The sequence below is a fragment of the Pleurodeles waltl genome, chromosome 9, assembly GCF_031143425.1.
Source record: "Pleurodeles waltl isolate 20211129_DDA chromosome 9, aPleWal1.hap1.20221129, whole genome shotgun sequence".
In the NCBI taxonomy this organism is placed as follows: Eukaryota; Metazoa; Chordata; class Amphibia; order Caudata; family Salamandridae; genus Pleurodeles; species Pleurodeles waltl.
The window spans coordinates 994161585-994184420 of record NC_090448.1 but is presented as its reverse complement, the minus strand read 5'-3'; the positions used below and the strand labels follow the sequence as shown (position 1 = coordinate 994184420).

Below are 22836 nucleotides of genomic sequence, written 5' to 3'. Positions count from 1 at the left end.
CTTAATAGAGCCCAGCGACGCCATCCCACAGGCTACTCTTCCCTTAACTGATGTAGTGGGGCCCGCTGGATGGTGGGCCCCCAAGGGCAGCAAACAGCTTGAGGAAGGAGGGGGCACACGCCCCACTCCCCACAATTACAGTACCTGGCCCGGGGGATGGGGTCTCCAAAGCCAATAAAGGTTGATTATTTTTTTTTTTATTATTTTTTTTAAAGTTACCCCCAGGGGATGGGGTCCACCAGGACCCAAATGGGTCCAAGGAAGGGCCACCCATCTAACCCCCCACTCGACTCCCCAAATAATTTTTATAAAACGCTGGGCGGCCATTTTTTTATTCTTTCCCATGATCTCACAGCATCATGCCGAAAACAGTTATACATGTCTTTCATTTTTGGGCTGGGGTGAGGGAAGTGTATCCCTTTCCTGCCACCTTATGTTTTTTGTTGGTTTTTAAACTTTAAACTGCAGGACATGGGACTAAGGGCCTCATTACGAGTTTGACTGTTTGAGGACCCCCCAACCTCACAGTGGCAGACGGACTGCCACACTCATCCCGGTCTGACCGCCACATTTTGACCCTGGCGGTCAGACTCCCACGGGATCGCCTCCAGGATCATTGATCCGATGGGGTAGTGGCAGTCTGAGTTATGGTCAGCCACGGCGGCACCGAGTTTAGCACCGCCGTGCGTACCAGGAGTCCTCTTTCTACCAGCTTTTACATGGGGCCATGAAAAGGCTGACGAAAGCCAGTGCTGAGGGCCACAGTTTGCCCCCTGCACTGCCTATGATGGCAGCCTACTTCCCGTGGCTTTGGCTGTCAGCTGGTCCAACCACCAAAGTTGTAATGAGGCGATAAGCCCCAAGTCCTGTAATGGTTGCAGGCAACAATTTTCTTCATGTTGCTAGCAGCCAATTAGCGCACTTACTCCCTGCATGAGTAAAACTCGCACAGGAGCATTATTGCCCTAGAGTTTTGTTTTTTTAAAAGCCCCTCTGGCCAATAAGAACGCTCTGTTTTTATTGGGTTTGAGGGTCTTTCACAAAGCCCCTCAAACTCAACCATCCAGATTTACAAATATTTTTGAAATGTAATATATCTCAAAAACCACTGAACGGAATTGCACCAGATAACAAAAAGCATGCTATCTGGTCTAAGATCTAGCTTCCTGACAAATCTGGTTTAATTCTCAGCTGTTTTTGCGGTAGTGCTTCTTAAAAAGGTAAATTGAAAATGAATGGAGATTTTGCTTTTTGGGACCTCTGTTTTAAATCGGCCCCCGCTTGACGAATCACCTCAAAAACATTCCATGAAGGATGGGAGGTGGATGAACTTTTTGGAAAGATTCATAAAGATTTGTAAAAAACAGAAAAGGGGGCAAAGTTATTAGCAAACCAAAAACAGCTCTGTCTATGGAAAAGCAGACCTAACTAGAACTACCCAGTGCAGTGGCATGTGTATGTATGAATGTGTATTATGTATATAATGTTCATAATGTGTATGAATGTATATAAATATGCGTATTGGAAAATTCTGTTTTTAAGAGTCTTCCTAAACAAAGTGGTTCATTGGAGCTCTCTGATTTTTTTTTTTTTTTAGAAGATTGCTTAAAGCAAAGACATAGACAGAGTGAAAGGTCTCCCCCTGATTTCAATTCTCTTGTAGGGTCATACTATGCATTTTTACTGTGCATAAACAAAGAATATCATTTGTGAAAAGCCTAGTGTCCCAAGCACATTGTTCTAAACGTCATTCTTTCATTGATGACCAGACAGTGCAGCGCCTCAAGCTAAATGAAAACAAACTGACTGCTGTATTTTTGGGACACCCTAAATTCTATTTTCGGTACTTGGTAATCTTAAACAGACACTGTTACACTAATCAAATATGGACATTACTAGCACTGCAATTGCCTGTGAGAACGTGTGATACCAGCATTGCAATTGCCTGTGGAAATGTAAGAAGGGGCAATATCTTTCATAATATACTTAGATGAAGACATCTTGCACCGGTCACTTTAGATTATTTGAATCTATCATTGTTCCTCAGTGTTTCCCCTATTCCACTGGAGTCTGGAAGTTCCTTGAGTGCACTGCTAGATTTGTTTAGATAAAGACTTTCAGAGTACTCCTATAATCATGACATCTGCGTTACTGGATTGTAACTTTAAAACATTGTATTCCATCTAGGTGTCAACTGATGTAGGGCATGGGTAGTATAACAACTCTTTCTTTTGGGTTGAGGCATGTATGAACAATATGGCCACTGAAACAGATCCAAAAATAATTATTTCCATTCCTGTGACCACGTATTTATTAAAAAGTAGAGGTATAGCAACTGGCTTTCTCTACGGAAATGAACTATATTTCATCAACGTAGCCCTTAAATGTTCAATAACAAGTTAAAAGCTATGTTTGTAAATAAATATTATCTCTTAGCAAACAACACAACTGATTATCAATGAAGATTCCATGAAGATTATATTTAATTCTATTTACAGAGAAACCCTACACTGAACCACAAATATATTCTGAATTTCCCTCACTTTTCCTAGAAACCGCTTACTAGGTGCCTCATTTGGGTTTTTCACTTTTCTAACCATTACCTGTGCCGTATCGCAGCCTGACTACAAAGAACTGGTAGAAGGTACAGAGAATAGCATGCTAACATCACCTGTAGACTTAAATAATATTTGTATACCGAGAATACTTGCTGTTTGCATTCATCACTGAGTGTTTATAAAGCATGGAATAGAACATTTTCTTCTAATTATAGCAGTTTTATTAAGGATTATTCTGAGTTCCAAATCAACAAACGAAAACCTTTGAAGCTTCAAGACGAAAAACAAGCTAATCTCGTTTTCAGAGCTAATATTAGTACTCAACAAGTCTGAAGTCAGTACTGCATGACTTATTCACAAACTACATCAATGACGTTAATGGATACAAGCAAGCAAAGAAATAAGAATGCAAGACAACTTTAAAACGTTTTTTTCCTCAGAACATAATGTCAAATATTATATGAAGTGGGCTACGGTTATCTTTTTTTATACACAGTTCTAATGATCACCATAATCTGATCAGAAAACTTACCTGGGTCAACTGTTTGACTTGTTCTTTTGCAACAGCAGCTTCTTCCTTGGCAACTACAATACATTTCTCTTTTTCTTGCAGAAGCTGAGCAGCGGCACCAGAGTCACATTTGCTAGCCTAAAAGAAACAGACACAAAGAGAGCACATTACATTCCAGTGTGCTACCTCTTTATGCATATGCACTACAGTGAGAGGAATGGGAGTCTACTACAAACACCTCTCACTTGGGGTAAAAAGATGCATGCTTTTCCATTCCAACGCAAGTCCCTTGTGGCGTGCTATGCAAATTGTTATTACTTGTGCGCAGATCTGTAGTTCACCCAGTAGTTAATCACGTCAGATGCATTTGGACTCTTATCTCACCTATGCTGAGTATGCACCAAGGCAGAAGGCGTATAGCAAGAAAGAGGATTCCTCCTTCACCAGCAGTCACTCTTTCTAGGATAAGTACTACCAACAGATTAAAGGAAGGAACTACTTTACTTCACTGAGTTAGACCTTCCTACTGGTGGTAGAGAGCCAGTCTGAGGACAGTACCCTGAACAGACAACTACAAAACACATGTCGATCCTCTAGAGCTTACTTTGTGTTATGAAAAAGTAGGAACCAGAGGGCACCAGCAGTGTATCCCAAAATCTCCTGGAAAGCAAAGCAGTGAATATCAACAATGTCAGGCTAGATACAAAGATAAACACACTGCAAATTAAATATACAATGCTCATCTTTTGGGAAAGTAAAGTAGTAGACCCAAATAGATTTCATGCAGCAATACACAAGAAAAGAGAAAAAGAAATGAGCAATACATCAAATGTTTAATTATAGCCACCATCAGCACAAATACCACCACTAATATTGTGGCTGCAATCAACAAGAATGAGCTGCTGACTAAACATATTTTTGTGCTACCTGAGTGCAAATTACCAACAACTTTAGACTCTGTTAGACCCTTCATGCATCTCAGATCACTGAAGCCAAACAAATGCCTCAAGATATTAATGCCCTTCAGAAAAAACACTGCAATCAACAAAGATTCGAGAAAATAGATCGAGGAGGAATAACCTGTTCATGAATGTTCATGAAGCAGCAGAATCACCTAGTGTAAACCTTTATTTTTCAACTACTGAAAAATACCTTGTTCAAAGACAATGCCAGTTTGAATCCTAAGTAGAAAACCTTTTCAGAACCCTTAATAATTTTCTTAGTTCTACTCTCCGAAGCAATCATGTTAAATACAATACAAAAAAGATGGCTTCCTTCGCTTGCAGTGTACATTTACACTTAGGCAGAGTCACAAAGGACAGATAATGGCCAAAAAATAGAAGCTCGTTGAGAACTTGTGGCTAAAGTTCAGGTGAGATCTCCCATATTCCTCGCAATAATGTTCCATAATTATATGAACACAATTTATAGCACTGATGATGCGGATTAGCTGCTAATCGCATTTAAAATGGTTTGGAGCCCCACAAGTGAATTAACAAGTCACCTCATATAGCTATTGGTATTACCAAAACAGTAGTCCCTTTTAATAACATTACAGAGTGCAGAGTTTAGGTAAGAGAGTAAATTCATGCCTAGGCTGCATTTCCTCACCACAGAAATGAAGTCTTTATCATGGTAGTTGAGTTCATGAAAGTGGAAAAGCAGAGTTGAGGAAAGGGCAAAAAGATGTCCTCCTCTATGAACATAATGTTAGATCTCTAAAGATAGACAATGATGAGGTTAAGCTGCAGTTCTTGTACTGAAAGTGAAGGAGTTACATATCCCCTTTATTGTTAGGCTTGGAAAGGAGGGTCCTAGGCTTCCTGAGGCAGTTCATATTCTTCTACATCCCTGCCCTAGTGAAGCACAGTGTACACTAAAGGCTCCCTGGGTGGGACATATACTAGTTTCTTCATACTGGGCTACAACTTTGGTAATGTTGTAAATGAAGAGCAGTATGTCTGCCTTTTTTAAAATAAAATTAGGTACCCAAGCAAAATGTCTGGTGGCTTCAGGAGGAAGGAGTATTTGGGGGTTGTATGAAAAGTATTATTGTCCGATTGTTGATGACAAGGATTCTTAACAGCCACTGCAACTAGTATTGACACAGTATAAAACACCCCCAATTATGATGGGTTATTTTCATATGGTCATGAACCCTATCAGTGATAGAACCATCTTAGGAAGAACATTAAAAGACTCATGAGCAAACTGAATTAATAGATATTTGGAGGGAGAGAAAAGGGAGGTCTCGGTCTACTTGTTTCACTGAGGGAAGGTCAGCCATCATTTGCAAATTAATTTTATCTAAATTCAAGTAGGAGCTATTGTCATAGTGCAACTACTTTGCGGCACATTTGTCTTATCACACAGGAATGCATATGGAGGTGTGTAATGGGCAATACAAAGCAATTATTGCTTGTACTCTGCATAAAAAACATTAAAAAAATTGCTTGTTCTAACTTCTGTCAAAGGCAAGGCGGTGGACTTCAACTCAAACTCAGAAACTGCCCCTGCCAGATTTTGCTGGGATACCTTTAAGGATTGTCTAAGAGGTATTTCCAAGGATCATCTTCAGTGCAGGGATCTGAGAGTGCAGGGTAAGCTGGCAGACAAAATTAAATAGTGAGATCACTAAGAAATTTGAAGTGTCTGCTCTGACAGAATATGAGCAATGTGAAAAAATAGAAAGCTTTGTCTTGGAAATTAAAGACCAAAAACAAGAAAAACAATATTGGCAAAATCAACAATTTTCAGAGACACCAGAAGAAACCTATAACATTAAATCTACCTTTTCAATTTTTATCCTCCCCCACTGCTCATATTATTTGACTTTTAGAACCTAAGGTATGGAGTATTTGAAAGGATGAAAGAGTTCATTTATTTTCTGATGGGGACTGAAAAAGGTATGCGAACGTTGTCATATTGTATCACAGTTTCTTGTTTGGTAATTGACAGTTTGTGATTGTTACCAAAGACCTGTAATTGTGCCCCCTCATAGTCAGAGAGCAAGAGCAGGTTTATTCACTGGCTCCAGGAAGGATGGGTGGGCCCATGAGGGAGGGAGATACACAGAGGGGAGGGGTGTATTATTTATGAATACACACATGAAATAAATGGCTAAAATATGGTTCAAGGTTAGGATTCCATTTTATACTTTCTACCTGGATCAACATGTCTGCCTGGTTTCATCATTGGGTGGTTCTGTTCACTTTTACAGAAGATTATCAAATTAAAGTGACTTCTCTCTTGCCCACAATACTGAATATTTATTGCAACAAAGATATCAATACTGCACAATGATATTTTTCACCAACAGCAACTTTGAAGTAGGTAAATCCACCTCTCTCCATAGTCACAATACCCAATACATAATGAACTAGCGTAAGCTCTCATGATTGACACGTTTATTTTATTCAAGAATCTGTCCAATCTGAAGCAGGATGGGGTAGGATGAAGATACTCCTCCTATATCCCACCTTCTGAATGAACATAAAGGCATCAGATTGACAAGCCCCACCAAAGGTCTATTAGCTGATATGCCGCACTACAGGAGGTTAGTGCAGTAGGTCACCTATCAAACTGTGAATGTGTGAGGCCAAGTTGTACACACACTGCCGTTACCCAAGTGGACTATAGCCAATAGAAGTTTTTGTTGCCAGTGTGATATTCTATGTAGACAAACCCTCTGAGATCATCGTTTTTTATTTAAAACCTTAAAAATGTGCAGAAGTTAGCTCAGGAAAAAAAAGTTACTTACCTTCAGAAACAACATTTTCTGGTGGATCCATGATCTTGCTCACGTTAGGAAAACTTCTAGATTCCCAACTAGAATGTTGCTAGTGAAGGTAATAAACCTTTTCCTCTGACAGATGCAGCTTCGTGCTGATTCCTTACCTTATTAATCAGTACCTCTTGAGGGAGCTGGATTGAGTAAAGCTGGTTAACTAAGGAAGTCATACAACAACGCTCAGACAAATTTTCTGTTACTGCGTCCGTGATCCGTGAGGCAGCAGTGCTTTGCAAACATTTGCGTGCAACAAACACCTGGCTGCCAGACCGATAACAGCAAAAAATGATTCCTTTGGAAATCCCCTGGAATAATCACGAATACCATCTGGAAGATCTATTTTAGCCAGACCACAGAAGATTTTGATACCAAGGATGACCCATCGAGAAATGGTGCGTATAATCACCACATCGCTCTACTTATCTTCCACAAGAGCAGATCATCCACTTAGGTATGCCGAGTGAGGACAATGTATTAGGATATCATACATTTTGGGTCCAGTCTATGCAGTTATTCCTCCTCCTTGGTTGGATGTAGAGTAAGGAAGAAAGCTAGAAAGGGGAACATAGCCAAATCTGATCCAAGATGGCCACTTAGTGAGGCGCTTCATTACACAGGCCTTTAATATTGGTTAAACCACCAATTAAAAACATGAGACTGGTCATGCAAAGGTGTCAGGATGCCTGAGGATCAGCTGGCTGGGGTGAGTGGAGAATTCTCTGTGCTGGCCCACTGTGTGCCAAAGAGAGGCCTAGCAGATGAGAGGCAGCTGGGCAGATTGTGGCCTCAGTGGTCCAGCTGTGACAGGGGCTGCCCGGGACGGAGACCCTGTCAGTGTCCTTGATGACGTGGCACCTAGGCAAACCTCACCACCTGTGGATCCTTAAAGGTGGAGAGTGAGAAGAGCTGATCCTCATCTGCTACGAGAGCCCCAATGAGTAGGTGGCCTGGTGAATGGAGCAATCATCTTGAAGACATGAAGCTGGCAGCACCAGCCCATCTATTTAATATGGTGGGGAGACTATATAGACCAAGAACAGCTGTTCTGGGTCCCAAGAGTTCCTGCAGAGGGTACAAGATCCTAGGGATTAACTTTCCCTGATACCCTGCATGAGAGAACCGCTTACTAGCAGTACAATAGGTTGACTGCAGGGTATGGGTGTTACTAACCACACAGTGAGCATCTGTCAGTTGTGATGTGATGAGAATTCATTTAGAACCTCTCCTCTGGAATCACACACATTGTTGGAAGAAAGTGCATTTCCCTCATCACAGAGGAAGAGCAGGTCAGTGCCCTGCTGCATGAACACACTTACCTACTGAGCCTACCACCAACAGCTGAGTTTCAGGCCTCACAACTGACTTTACTGTACAGAAACGCCATCCTTGTATCACAGGGAATCTGATAAAGAACATGGCAAAGACAGACAATAAAAAGGGGAAATTGATACTTGAAAACTGAAGCAGTATTCACATGGAACATGGACAAAGATCGCAAGGAGACCAGGGTAAAACAGCCTAGTTTGGAAAGCAGGCATGATGTGTGCACATTGCTGTTTGAAATTAAACTTAGCTTGCAATGTATAGATGGGAAATTTGACAAGTTCACTGTGAGTCTAGATCACATGAAAGAGTGGCTTCACATGTGAACCACTAGACTGGAAGAGGCAGAGAGGCATGTTGTAGACATGGGTTGAGAACACCACCTCTATTTAAAAGCTGCTACATCTGGAGAAAGCCATAGAAACCACCTGCTCTAAGAACAAAGATTTGGAAGCCTGCTCAAGGCACATACATGGCAAAGGTCATCTCTCTGGGCAAGACTTATATGGACAGACAACTTCAGATATGTGCAGTGGAAACAACACGGGGGAGGGCATGAAGGGGGGAGTGCTTCAACTGTCATCCATCAGGCATGCGCCACCAACAAGATGCATAGAAATGAAAGACTGCAAAAACAACAGCAAACTGCAATGTTCTAACTGGCAGTCAACAAGAGTATCTAAGCTCTATAAAACGTTACAACAATTGTTTGTCGTTTCTTAATTGCCATATTAGCACTGGTGACTATTTGACAACTTTGTAAATCATTAGCAAAATAGATATAACATTCTAAGACAAAACCATCAAAGGAGAAACAGGCTGCTATGCAATATTTAGCTATATTCATTGTAGGTTGAGGCTCATTACATAGGTCCTCTTACCCTGACATCTGTATCCCCCAATGTTTAACCACATATGACATTAAAAAGTGGTTGCCTATTAGGCCTAACTCTACCTCCCTCGGTTACAGTCTTTAGCTTATTTTACACAGGTTAATGCAGCAATTATTGGTCAGTAACAAGATAGGGTGGGGTGGTCAATCTCTTACTTCTCTCTAAGATGGGCTCTCCCTCACATTTTATTACCCTCTTTCACTACTACATTCTTTGCTCTCTAGGTCCATTATTAGCTCTACAGATCACCCCACTATTCCCATTCCTTTCCAGATGTCCAGACAAATAATTTGCGACTCACAATGCACTATCGTTCCATCAGAGAGGAAAGAGCATTCAGAGGAAGGTAATTTCATTCACAAACCTAATTTCTCATTCTCTAATCGATGTTCCATCCATACCCATCCTTTGAACAGTTTTAGGCAGATTAAATATCCTTAGAGACACCCAATAGAACATTCTTATCCTATTTTTAAATGACTGACCTTCTTAGAGCTTAGCTAGACTACAATACAACCAGCGGATTTAAAAAGCTTGGATCCATTTGGGAAATGTAATAACAGCACAACCACAAACATTGTGTATTTTAAGTCTTTATTTCCTAAGCTTGATTGTCTAACCTTTATCTTAATTGGATAAAGAAAATTACGAGCTGAGACAAAGGAAACAATAGTTGAAAAGATACAATTACGCATTAAGACAATGAGATCTACAATGGTCGATGCTGCTAGAAATAGTAAAAAGACACCTACTTACCTTCTGTAAGGTATCATGCACAGTACTGGATTTGTCCTTGAGTAGATCTAGGATACTGAGGGACTCGTCATCTGTAAATACCATGCTCTTCATGCTCAGTAAGAAGTCCTTAAATTTTACTTCAGCATTTTCTAGAATGAAACAGTAGTGAAAACTAAACAACTTGATCAGAGGGCATCAAAACAATCAAAAGCTTCCAAAAAAAGAAATTGTTTTTAAAATCCTCAAAACAGAGTAAGTTTAAAAGTGAATTGTGTTTGAAAACTGTATGTGAGAAACTAGCATTACAAGGCTGGCACACAACACATCCATATAGGAAAAAAGCCAATATTCTGATGTACCATTAGAAATCTTAATTTAAGAGTATTTGCAGGCTCCGATTATATCTAAATAGGGTTCTCTGAAAACACAATTATAACAGACACTGAAAAGGATCTGCTTTTGTTCATATTCACCATATTTTTTTTTGCTTCCTCCATGTTTTCCATTAGTAATCTCAGTTTCATTCTTTAGTTTCTTTCCACTGCTTTTATGAATAGTTTCAGAAATATCCACTCTTTCCAGCTTAATCACTTCCTTCTTTTCCATTGTGGGATTCACCTCCGTTTTATCCATTAAAGGGATATAAGTTGTTGCTTGAATAAGAGGTTCATCAACCAAACCTGCAACTAGAAGAATTGAAAGATTAATTTCTGCAAACCCTAAAGAGGCAAAGTTTGGAACATCAAAATATACGCAGATGTGAAAGGGTGAGCAAATTGGCAAACATTGATGCTGGATGCTAGTATTTAGCATAACTGACCTCTATGCATAACAGTTTGGCCCTTGTTTTCTCAGCAAAAATGTGCTGTATAAAAATCTCTAATTGTGTGGGGACTGGGCTTAAACAGGTAAACAGACCAGGGTTTTGAGGACTGGGACCCAATAGAGATAAAGAAGCTAAGTGATATAATGGAAAATTGGTTTGTAAGAGCACTGGCCAACCTAGAGCAGGAGTAAGAGTTACCCAAAAAGCAGTTTTACAGACACAAAGATATGACACCTTTTGGAAATCCAAAAAAAGTCTCTAGTCAATGCATGAAGCTAGGGTGGTATCTAGAGAAGTAGCAGTTTTGACCAGGTCTCAAATGATTCAATTTAACCATCTTCAAGGACAGGCTGCACCCCAAAAATACTAGTAAATCTGGGTGGGCATACAGAGCTCACTTTAATGGAACTGAGCAGGAGTAGAAGATGAACGGGACAAAATGTGTCATAATTTAGAGATGTTCACTATATTTTTGTGCAAACTTTAGCTATATTCATTTGATAACTGTGGGAGGAACGCTATTGTGAATGTGCAGTGGATCGGTGTTCCTATCGAGAGAACAAATAATTATATAGATACAGAGTAGCTGTACGTTTTTATACAATATATAATGTACATTTAAACTTAACTATCTTTATTTATCTTGCAATTTGTAGAAGAACCAAGATAAGATGTGATGGAGGACTAAGTAAGGACTAAGGGCATGATTTAGAGTTTGGTAGAGGGGTTACTCCTTCATAACAGTGACATATCCCGTTCGCTGAAATTCAAATCCTACTATATCTCATGGGATTTATATTTCAGCAGTCAGGAAGTCTGTCACCGATGTGACAGAGTAACACGTTCGCCAAACTCCAAATCAAGCCCTAAGTGTGCCAGATTAATATGGCACACATGTGTTAATATTATTCTATTTTGTAATGTGATAATCAAGTTCACATGAACCTATTCACAATAGATCATCTAAACAATGACTGCTTCATTTTACATTTGCTTGTTATTATTTTCCAATAGTTCCTGGAAGGTTGAAAACTGGATATCTCGTTTTTGGCTGTTATTTAAAAGAACCTGGTGTCAGAGAACAAAATTAGTTGATAGGGTATAGGGCCACTTTAATTGTTTTTGTTAAGTTTCTAACAATGAGATTACGTTATAAAAATTTAGCACAGAGAGTAAAGGGCAGACGGGAATCTTCACAACAGGTGACACTGGGAAAGGCCACACAGAACTCTCTTGTTCAGACAGGTATGTGGGTGTATACCATTTCTGAAACTCAAAAAAAGTTTTTTTTCTGTTATGCTAGAATTCGATTAGCACCTAGAAGTAGCAGAATGAGGGTATAGATTTCTATAGATTTTTTTATATCAAAATGTTTATTTTGTTAAAAACAAACATTGCAATTTAGCATAGTAGAGGGGCATCTGCACATCTCTTATTAAAATAAAGGGTACTTAATTAATGTCAACCACCTAGTCAGCCAAACACTTTCCCCAACTTTTTGCATGTTTCTAGGGGCATCCATGCACAGCATATACTGTTTTTTCCTGCTTCGCACACCAGACCATTCCTGCATGCCATCCACCAGGGAGGGTGACATGCCTGAATTCCAGTGTTTGTCAATGTCCCTCTTGGCAATCAGTCTGAAGAGTTCCACCAAGTTGCGGTCTCCCTGGGTGCCATCAGGTCATAGATAAAATACAAACCTTGCCAAAGCATCAATCAGGACACCTTTGACAAAGAAGCAAATATCCTTAGGCAGAACACTTTTATGACAGGGTGTCCCCAAACCATGTGGTAAAAGTATTAGTCACATTCAGGGGAGCTGAAGCAGGTAGTCTATGGCCTGTCCATAACTGCAGAGGCGTGAGGTAAGTGTGGTGGAGCTATTTAGGTTGGATAAGGTACAAGAGCAAGGAGATTGCATGGGTGTGCAGCGCCATGAACGCATCCCTCCAGTCATGATCACCCAAAGGAACCAGCCACCCAACTCACCAAGCTCGTAGATTCAACATAATGTCGGGGGAGGGGATCACCAGGACCCTATAAATGATGGCTTTTCCTCCTCTCACCAGGAGACCCTTAAAAAGGTGCACCTCCAGCAGATTATGCTTGTGGACCTTGGAAAGCGCCTTTCTGTGGTGCTTGGGCATGTCATAACTATAGATATTGAGAGAACTGGGACTTATGTTGATTACATTCTGTCTGGGCCTCCTGCAGATCCCAGTGGGAGCGTCTGCAGCAACAATCTGTTAGCCCATTCAACTAAGAAGCCTGGTGACAGGCGGTTCACAGCCATCCATGACTGGATCCACTGCACCACAAAAACCTTAGACCTCGATCCCTCAACCCCTTTGGCCAACTCAATGAAGCAGAGGTTGTTGTTTATAAGGGCCCTCTTATCAGCATTCTCCCCCTGGTATATAAGGGTCTTGGATGTCGTGGCCAAGGGAGAAACCTTTTGTTTTGAGCTCTTGCACAGTTTTCCCCCATTCTGCCGAGATCCACCTCACAGCCTCCTTCACTCTGTCCACTTCATTGTGGAGGTCCTGCCGCAGCTGACCCACATCCAACAACACCTCTCCAATCTTGTATCCCAACACAGACTTTAAGGCCTGGATAGCTTGAAGGACCATAGAGGTTTCCATGAGTCAGTGGCAGCCTGGCCTCCTCAACCTCGGACCTCTTTTGGGCTGCCATAGCGGTTTTGAATTTGTCCCTTTTTGCTTTGCACCTGCAAGGACATAGGCTTGTCAAGAAACTTGTCAATCCCCATGCGGTGGGAAAGTCTCAGGGTTCGGCGATTGGCCTCGAGCCCTCAACACCACCTAATCACCGCCTCCCGGTCAATGTAGGCTTACTCTGCAGGGTCCTACAAACAGTAAGCAGTACGAGCAGTCTAGCCTCCTGTCAACTCAACTCCAATAATAAGTGGTGGGTAGAGCTCTCAGAAGTCCGCTCCGTGCCCCCTGGATAAGCAGAAGCGGGGTTCCATCAGCCAGGCTGCTGAGTGCAGCCACCGGATCAGTCAGCTGCCTGGCCGAATCCAACACCCAAAAAGCAGCTGTCCATTCCACCTCCCCCTTCTCTAGGAGGAGCACGATAATGGTCTGGTCCCACGTCAAGGCAACCCTGCTCCACATGAGAAAATCTGTCAGTTTATGCAAGCCAGCGGGAGCCCTCAACCTAGGGGCAACACATCACCAGTGTTCAGCATGAAAGGTGCGGAGGACCCCTGTGGCAGGAGGTGGGCACTAGAATCCTGGGTCTCACAGATTGGCCTGATACAGCAGAGTTCTCCTAGGGCCCGACACAGTATGGCCAAAATCCAAGACGGATACTGGCCTCCACGGCATCTGGGGACGTCCTCAGGCAGCAGAATGACTGGACCCTCTTCCCATTTGTCCCCGCCCCCACACCCCCCTTTGCAGAGACGTAACAGTCATCTACCCCTTCCATCCGGGCTGTCAGGCGAGGGAGCAGGTCACAGCTCCCGGACACCATTTTGCTGGCCGGTGCAGCTCTTGGTCACAGTCACTGCAGTGCCCCAGATGGACTGAATCAGGGAAAGAGCACACCACCCCATGGTTCTTCAGAAGTGTGGGTGGTGGTGGGGCATCTAGCCAGGAACGCCAACATCCAGTTAGGAAGGGTAAATCAGGAGCTCAGAGAAAAGGGTACAACAAACTCAGCCATGCAGATTGCTATACATTTATAACCACAATCATCTTAGATTGGTTACTTGTATTTACACTGTTGCTGTATTTTTCAGATGGCAGCAGAGTATATTAAAAAAATTAGTTAATTTTTTTAACAAGAATAGCTAACTGAATCATATCATATGTTTAAGGAGGAACCCAGAGAGCACCCTCCAACAATGCAGAGAATACACGGGCATGAACAGGTCCCACTGTACAAATGCACAATAGTAAGAATCGGGGGCATTGTTGTCCTTCAAAAATATTGAAATACAGGGTTTAGATCTGTGTACAGCTTCCATTAAATAACTGAGACAAGGGGATGTGCAAAGATTCAGCATTACAGTGCGGTTGAAACCATTATAAGCCAATGATGGTTTGCCGATAATGCATAAAGTGGGTGAAAATCAAACATCCATGAAAAAAGCACGTTTGGGACAACTAGTAAATATCAATACTCAAACCCACGCAGGAATGTACATTTTCTAGCAATCCAGGCAAAAGTTATTGAAATCTAAAAGATTGCATCAGGGAGGACGTTCTTTCTTTTGCTTGGGTCCCAAACTTAGGAATGAGAATGTGTCCATCTCTTAGTGTTTTTCGAAAAATCTCTTAAGAACTGGCTTTTCTAAATTCTTTTTTTTGGTCCCCTTTCTGTTACTTTACTAATCATGCCAAGCGCTGGGAAACCCCATTTGGGTAGCTCTGGGCTCTATAAAAACCCAATAATAATACAGGAGTGTGCATCTGTGGTGCATAAGTGGCTTATGCCCAAAAGAATGATGGCCTAATTCCTCGTGGCAAATCACTCTTTTTGTTTTTTCTTCAGAATATGCTGAAATAGAACACCTAAAGCAACTGCTAGAATGAGAGAAACCAGACCAGGCATGAATGAGCAACACATCAAAAAGTAAGATTAATGCTAAGATATAACTAAAGTATGTTGGTGTGATGTAGCATATTGAGATCGGAGTAAAATCTTTACATTCAACTTTTTAGAAACACAATGGAGAGACAAATAATGGTAACATTATGTTGGGTAGCACAGAGGTTCACCACAAGTAATAAAGGCTTTATCTTCTTAGCTCCAGGTATAAAGGCTTCAGTAATTTAAACCTGCACTCCACGCTTGGTAGTTATGGTACAGAGCAGACAAGTGTAACTTAGAGAAAATATTTAACAAAGTTAGAAATAGCAATAGTTTAAAAGCCAAAAACCCAACACAATCAAAATCTCACCCCATTTTAAAAAAATAAAATAAATCATTTAATGAGTAAAATGACACCAAAATGACAAAAATGAATAAGGGGAACTGTAAATATACATTTTTAAATATTTAAATAAAAATAGTGCCAAAAAGAAACAACTGTAAACAATGGTTGCGGTAGACCAGGCACAATTTGAGATAGAGTGCACTGCAGTTATCTATGTTTGGCCCAGTCACAGGTTTTACCTTGGGACTTAAGTGGTCATTATGTCCTTGGCGGTCAGGTGACCGCCACACCGGCGATGGCGGTAGTACCGTCGCCAGGCCAGTGGTAATGACCATCAAATAATGACTATGGCGGTGATCCCTCCCGTAGACAGCCGATGTACCACCCCAACCGCCAGTGCGGTACAAACACTGAACACAGCGGTAGCAATCTTCAGGCAGGCAGAAGACAATGTTCCGCCCACCATATTATGACATAGCACACTGCCAGGATTTCCGGGGCGGTATAAACACTACCAAAAGCCTGGCGGAAACACATCACATAAAAGGAGACCCTCACCTCCAGGGACACAGAGGAGTCAGCGGCCCCCATGGAACCTGAACTATAAGTCTTCCCGATGTTGTACCACACCATGGTCGTCCTGGAGCACCAACGCCGACGAAGATGGTGAGTACAGCCGCCTAGCACACAAGGGAGGGAGGGGAGAGTGAGACACACACGCACAACACACACCACACACCCAGAACCATCTGTGGAGTTAAACGACAGTAACAGAACCCAGGAGCAAAGAAAGGCAGGACACAAACCTCTGTTCCAACCACTAATCTTGTTGGATGAACAGCCCATATCCAGAATATAGACAACAATGCATACTCACATTCAGGGCCAGTGGCCAGTGCAAAGTCTGAATAAGCCCACAGGGCAAATTCCAAGCCCCAACTTGACTCCTGATGACATCGGGACTCTACTGTGCAGGGGCATCATGTTGGAAATAGGCAGGCACCTCAGGGGGTGGGGGCTGGTGGAGGGAGTCTTTTTTTGGGAGGGGATCCTTGGGTTTGTGTTTGGGAGGGGGCGGCACTTTACCCTTCCATTGTGGGGGCGGAGGAGTGGGCTTGGGGCGGGGGCCAGAGTTGCGCTCATGTGCCCTTTAGTGGCAGCTGAACTCTTTAGGGGTAGACTTGGTGCTGAAGGTACTGGGCTGAGGGGGTGGGACCTTTCTTTTACAGGCAGGACGGGGGTGGGGAGAGGAAGGGAAGAGGTCAAGGTGGGAAAGGAAAAGATTCTGAGGGCCAATGGGGTGGGGTTTGGCAGGAGGGATGGAAGTGGAGGTAGAGGGAGTAGTTGGAGGAGGTATGCTGGACTTGGGTGCAGGTGCATGGACAGTGAGCATGTATGAGGTGGATGGCTGTTGGGGGGCTGAGTGCAAGCGTTTGTGTGTATTTGGAGGGGGCAGACACGTTAGGGGAGGTCAAACAGGACGTGTGGATGGATGGATGTTGTGGTGGTGTCTGCAAGTAAGGAGGGTGCGCTGCATGAGTTGGTGGTGGTGACTGCGCATGTGGTGTGTGGGATGCATGTCTGCTGTTGTGGTGAATGTGGGCAAGGCTGTGCAGATGACAGGTTCAGGGACTGTTGAAGCAGTGCATGCAGGTGCGAGTGCTGATGTGACTTAAGGAGGAGGAGGAGGGGGGGGGTGACAGTGGAGGCAGTGAATGTAGTTGTGTGAGCATCTGTGTGTTGGCTGTGTGAGTGATTGTGGACTGAAGTGTGCTGCCTGTATTTGTCTATACGAGTCGTGTGAATGCCAGACAGAATGTGTGCGTGAGATGGGCTTGGGGTGAGGAGACTGGGACTGGGAAGTGGTAGTCGGAGGGGGGACGGAAGAAACAGGGACACTGACTGCTGTCCGTGAGGAGGCCAGAGCCTGAAACGATCTCTGCATGGCCGCCAAGCCACCGTGATTGCCCTCCAGCAAGGCATTGTATTGCTGCATTTGGTATGCCAGCCCCTGGATGGCATTCACTATGGTTGACTGCCCTACAGAGATGGACCTCAGGAGGTCAATAGTCTCCTCACTGAGGGAAGCAGGGCTGACTGTGGTAGGGCCTGGGGTGCCTGGGGCGAAGGAGATGCCCACCCTCATGAGTGAGCGGGCACCAGCAACTCGGTGGGGGGCTACAGGGAGAGTGGTGCTGGTACAGGGGTGGCGGTTGAACCTGTAGCTGCGGTGGTCCCAGAGGTGTCCGCCACCATCAGGGAGCTCCCAGAGGAGTTATCAGTCCGCTGAATCAGCTCCCGTTCCCCCTCCACCCTCCGTGGTGCTCCCCTCCCCCTCCGTCCCACTGGTCCTCTCGGCGTCAGTGGACTCTGCCTCCTGGGTCCCGTGGGCTGCAGCTATCTCACTCGCCGGTGCTCCTGCTCCTTCGCCAGATTATGCTAATGCACACATTGACAGGATGACAAAAGGAGGGGGGGGGAGAAAGGGAGCACAGGGTCAATCACAGCAACAACAGCACAGATGGCATACACATCACTATCACAAACAGGGACTAAGAATGGGCAGTATGGACCACACTGGCATACCACTGGCTAGGTACCACAGCAGCTAGGAAACAAACACTGCCATCTGCACATCAATTGGAACCAACTAAGCCCTGTCTGACATGGAAAGCCAGCTACCTAGCCATCTAAAATATGCATTACACCCCAAATACCTAAGCTGGACCACACTGCAATGTCTAAGCTGGCATATTGGGGCATCCATTGGCTAGAACCCTGCACCCAAATCCCATGCTAGGCAACATAGATGGCTGTCACACACACTGTACTCACAGTGGCTTGTGGCTGCAGTGATGCCCTTACACACCCATTCAGCCCTGGGTAGGCTAACGCTAGTATGCGGGCAATCAAGGGGGTCAGGTCCCGACAGGCACTCCTACCTCGTTGGAAGGCCATCCCCAGCTGGGTCTCTGTGGTCTTCTGGGCCCAGTGTCTCAGGTCCTCCCACCGTTTCCTGCAGTGGATGCTCTGCCGGGTATGGACCCTGAGGGTCTGCACATCCTTGGCGATGGCATGTCACAACCCCTTCTTCTGATGGGCGCTGACCTGCAGAGGAAACACAGATAGAAGAACATCCTTAACCATACAATCCAGCATGTCAAAGAACTGGCTCACACACTGCATTTGCCCCTTATCAAGTACACACATGACCCGTACCACTGCAAAAACACGGCCACCAGCCTTACCCCCCAAATGAAACACTGCCAGCACACACACATCTCCATGCAGCCATGTCGCATGCAACGTACCCATGGTGTAATCACCTGTTGGTCTGGAGGCCCATACAACTGCCAATACAGGGGTAGAACCCCATCCATAAGCCTCTCCACCTCTTCTGACGTGAAGGCTGGGGGGCCCTTTCCTCTGTTGCACGGGCCATGGCAAATTCCAGACACAGGTCACAGCAGCACAAGCAGTGGAGATGTGGTCCCGTGGAAAGTCAGGAATCAAGTGAAGTGGTAGAATAAAAATGGTGGTCACAGCCCCGACAGTGAACACCGTAACCGCCGGCATTGATCATTATTGGTTCTTATACTCCATAGAGGCCCATGTTAGCCAATGAGGAATTTCACGGCGGTGCACATTGCCTCCCGCCGTTTCGCCTAACGCCAGCAGATTGATGTCACTTCCACCTGTCCCTACATACAGGACAGGTGGTTGCCATTTTCTACTGCTAGTACACATGTACTGATTTAAAAGTGCATAACTGTTTTTTCAAATGTACACACCTTGACAATTCCAGTGTCCAACATACAAACATGCTCTGTGTACACCGATGTGGTGAGTCCATAGTTACTGTTGTCACTCCCTTCTTACTTTTGGGTCCCTTAGGTACCAACCACTGCTGAGTTATAGGAGGAAGAAGCAAGCACCCGTGTTCAGACCCCTTGTAGACTTGGCTACACTGGAGGACAGGCACATCATACTCAGCTATCGTCTGGACAGGGCCACAATCACTGAGCTGTGTGCACAACTGGAGCCTGATCTGATACCTGCTATCCGTTGCACCACAGTAATCCCCCCCTCTTGTGCAGGTACTATCAGTACTCCATTTCCTGGGAACAGGCTCTTTCCAGGTGAAAGTGACCTTGGCTGCAGGTATGTCACAGCCAATGTTCTCTATTGTGCTTGCAAGGGTTTTGGAAGCCTTGCTCGAACACATGTGCAGCTACATCGCATTCCCCCAGATAGATGAATTGCCCACTGTTAAGTCTGGATTCTATGCAATGGGACATATACCACATATTAATGGGGTTACTGACGGGACCCATATTGCCTTAGATATCCCCCCCACCACTCATCTCCCCGGGCCAATGAACAGGTGTACAGGAATATGAAGAGTTTCCACTCACTCACTGTCCAGATGGTGTGCCTTGCTGACCAGTACATCTCCCACGTCACTGCCAAGTTTCCTTGGTCGGTGCATGGTGCCTTTGTCCAGAGAAATAGCAGCGTCCCACAGCTGATGGCGCAGCTACAGAGGCACAATGTGGGGCTAACAGGTGAGCCTGTGTCCCCACCCAATGTATGTCAGTGTATGCCTTCAGGAATCATACCCTCTGCCGATGTGCAAGGCTAATTTGTGCCCCTCACTTCTTGCAGGTGATTCTGGCTACCCAAACCTGTCCTGACTCTTGACCCCTGTTAGGAATTCGAGAACAGGGGCTGAGAATAGGTCTGATGATGCTCATGGGCGTGCCAGGAGGATTCTTGAATGGACCTTTGGTCTACTGAAGGCAAGGTTCAGGTGCCTCCGTTTGACAGGTGGATCCCTATGCAACTCCCCTGAGAAGGTCTGCAGGATTGTTGTTGTGTGCTGCAAGTTGCACAACGTGGCCCTTAGACGCCATGTGCCCTATCTGCAGGAGGAGGAGGGGGTGACAATGCACCTGTTTCAGCTGTGGATAGTGAGGCCAGTGAGGAGGAGGAGGAAAAGGAGGAGTATGTGGACACATATGATACAGCAGTACTTCCAATGACACTCAGGTAATACTGCTGAACTAAATATTTCTCCATTTAAGTGTTGTGCTGTGTGGCTGTAGAATTATGCCAGTCACTGCCTTTGCATCCCGACTGATTGTCACCTATGGCTTCCCATATTGCAGATGTTGTTATGGTTACAACAGTGTGATGCTGTGATGTGTACAGACTGCTGAGACACATATGTTTGATGGATCAACATATTACTGGACATTTCACAAGGACATGCAGTTCAATAAATTGTAAATTTACTTCAGATAAAGCACCATTACTCAAATTGTGTCCAAGGGTATTTAATAATTGTTCTGTTATACAATGGAAAGTGCAATAGAGTGGGGTGATGGTTGGGAAAAGTCCAGTGTAGTGGGCCAGTCTGTTTGTTGCACAGGCCCAGTGTCCAAGGGGCCATAGGAAGGGGAGCAATGGCAGTTCATAGTGGACAAGGTGACAGTGGAACACAAGGGGGACATTCAGGAGGGGCTCATTTCCTGGGGGTGGTCTTGGCAAATGTCTCTGGTGTCTTTCTAGGTCACTGGGAACATTTGCCGGGTGGTTCACTTTCTGCAGGGATTCCCTGGTCCTGTCCTCCAACTGTCCCTGGCCGTCTGTGACCCCTGAACGGTGTGCCCACTCCCACTGATCTCAGGACCCTCATTGTCTTGGCTGTGAGGTGTGGACTCAGGTCCCTGTACAGGTGGGCACACTGCTGATTGACGTGTCCTGGGGACCGAGGTCTGTGGATGCTGGGTGGCTGCTGTGGTGTTGGATTCTGAGGGGGGGGGGGCTCTTTAGTGGACTGGCTGTGGGATGGGGTAGCCGGCTCAGATGGGCCAGAGAGTTCATCCAGATCCAGAGCTCCTGAGTTGCTGTCATCACTGGGGGCATCTTCTGGTGGGGGACTGGGTAGCCGTAGCATCTCCGCACCGCTGACATTGGCTGGGGCACCTGTGGGGATGTAAGTGGTGTATTATGCTACATGCCTGTGACATATTCTGCATCACTAGCTCCTCAATGTTATTGCTGTTGCCCTGCCACCCTTGGTTGTGTATGGAGATGGATTGTGGGATTGTTCGTTCTCCATGCTGTGCATACATTGGTGGTGGGTGTACATGCAGGGCTAGAAGGTATGTGCATGCAGTGGGTATGGCATGCAGGGCTTGGCATTTCATTTTGGTAACTGGGGTGGTGCACTGTGTGGGATGGAGTGGGGTAATGGGTGCTAGGGTGAGGGGTCGTGGTTGCATGCAGGTATGAGGGAGTGATAGGTGTTGAATGTTGACTCACCAGTGTCCAGTCGTCCGGCTACTCCAGTGAGTCCCTCAGGATGCAGGATTGCCAAGACTTGCTCCTCCCATGTTGTCAGCTGTGGGGGAGGAGGTGGGGGTCCACCGCCAGTCCTCCTGATGGCAAGTTGGTGCCTTGCTGCAATTGAAGGCACCTTCTGTTGTAGGTCGTTCAACCTCTTCCTTCTGTCATCCTTTGTGCATGGTTGTTGTCTCACAGCATTCACCATTGTCCATGATCCTCCACCATAGCTCAACCTTCATGGCAATGGAAATCTGCTGGACCTGTGCTCCAAACAGCTGTGGCTCTACCCTGACTATTTCCTCAACCATGACCTGCAACTCCTCATCGGTGAAACGGGGGTGCCTTTGTAGGGACAAGGGTGTTGTGTGGTGTGTGTATGTTGTGCAGAGAGTGATGTATAAAGTGGTGGGGTGTGGTATGCGTGTGGTGTATGGCGGATGAATAGGTAATTGTGATGTGTGTGCAGTTCTCTTTAGGATAGGCGCGGCAAAGTGTAGCGGTCTTCTCGTGTTTGCAAAGGATTGTGGGTGATGTGGGGGGGGTGTTTTACAGGGAGTGCAGAATTATTAGGCAAATTAGTATTTTGACCACATCATCCTCTTTATGCATGTTGTCTTACTCCAAGCTGTATAGGCTCGAAAGCCTACTACCAATTAAGCATATTAGGTGATGTGCATCTCTGTAATGAGAAGGGGTGTGGTCTAATGACATCAACACCCTATATCAGGTGTGCATAATTATTAGGCAACTTCCTTTCCTTTGGCAAAATGGGTCAAAAGAAGGACTTGACAGGCTCAGAAAAGTAAAAAATAGTGAGATATCTTGCAGAGGGATGCAGCACTCTTAAAATTGCAAAGCTTCGGAAGCGTGATCATCGAACAATCAAGCGTTTCATTCAAAATAGTCAACAGGGTCGCAAGAAGCGTGTGGAAAAACC

The 22836-nt window shown here is 44.6% G+C and overlaps 1 protein-coding gene across 12 annotated transcripts in view; it reads right to left on the bottom strand.

The window, feature by feature from the left end:
• Positions 1–22836, bottom strand: part of KTN1 (kinectin 1) — a 653615-nt gene that overhangs the window by 525840 nt on the left and 104939 nt on the right. For 8 of the 12 annotated variants that reach the window (XM_069208520.1, XM_069208523.1, XM_069208524.1 and 5 more), the window contains exons 4-6: positions 10287–10499; positions 9832–9962; positions 3091–3207 (exon numbers count right to left, since the gene is read on the bottom strand). In XM_069208520.1, the coding sequence (XP_069064621.1) occupies positions 3091–3207; positions 9832–9962; positions 10287–10499 (461 nt within the window). The remainder of the gene's footprint in view (positions 1–3090; positions 3208–9831; positions 9963–10286; positions 10500–22836) is intronic. The other 4 variants (XM_069208522.1, XM_069208526.1, XM_069208531.1 and 1 more) reach the window with 1 other exon arrangement.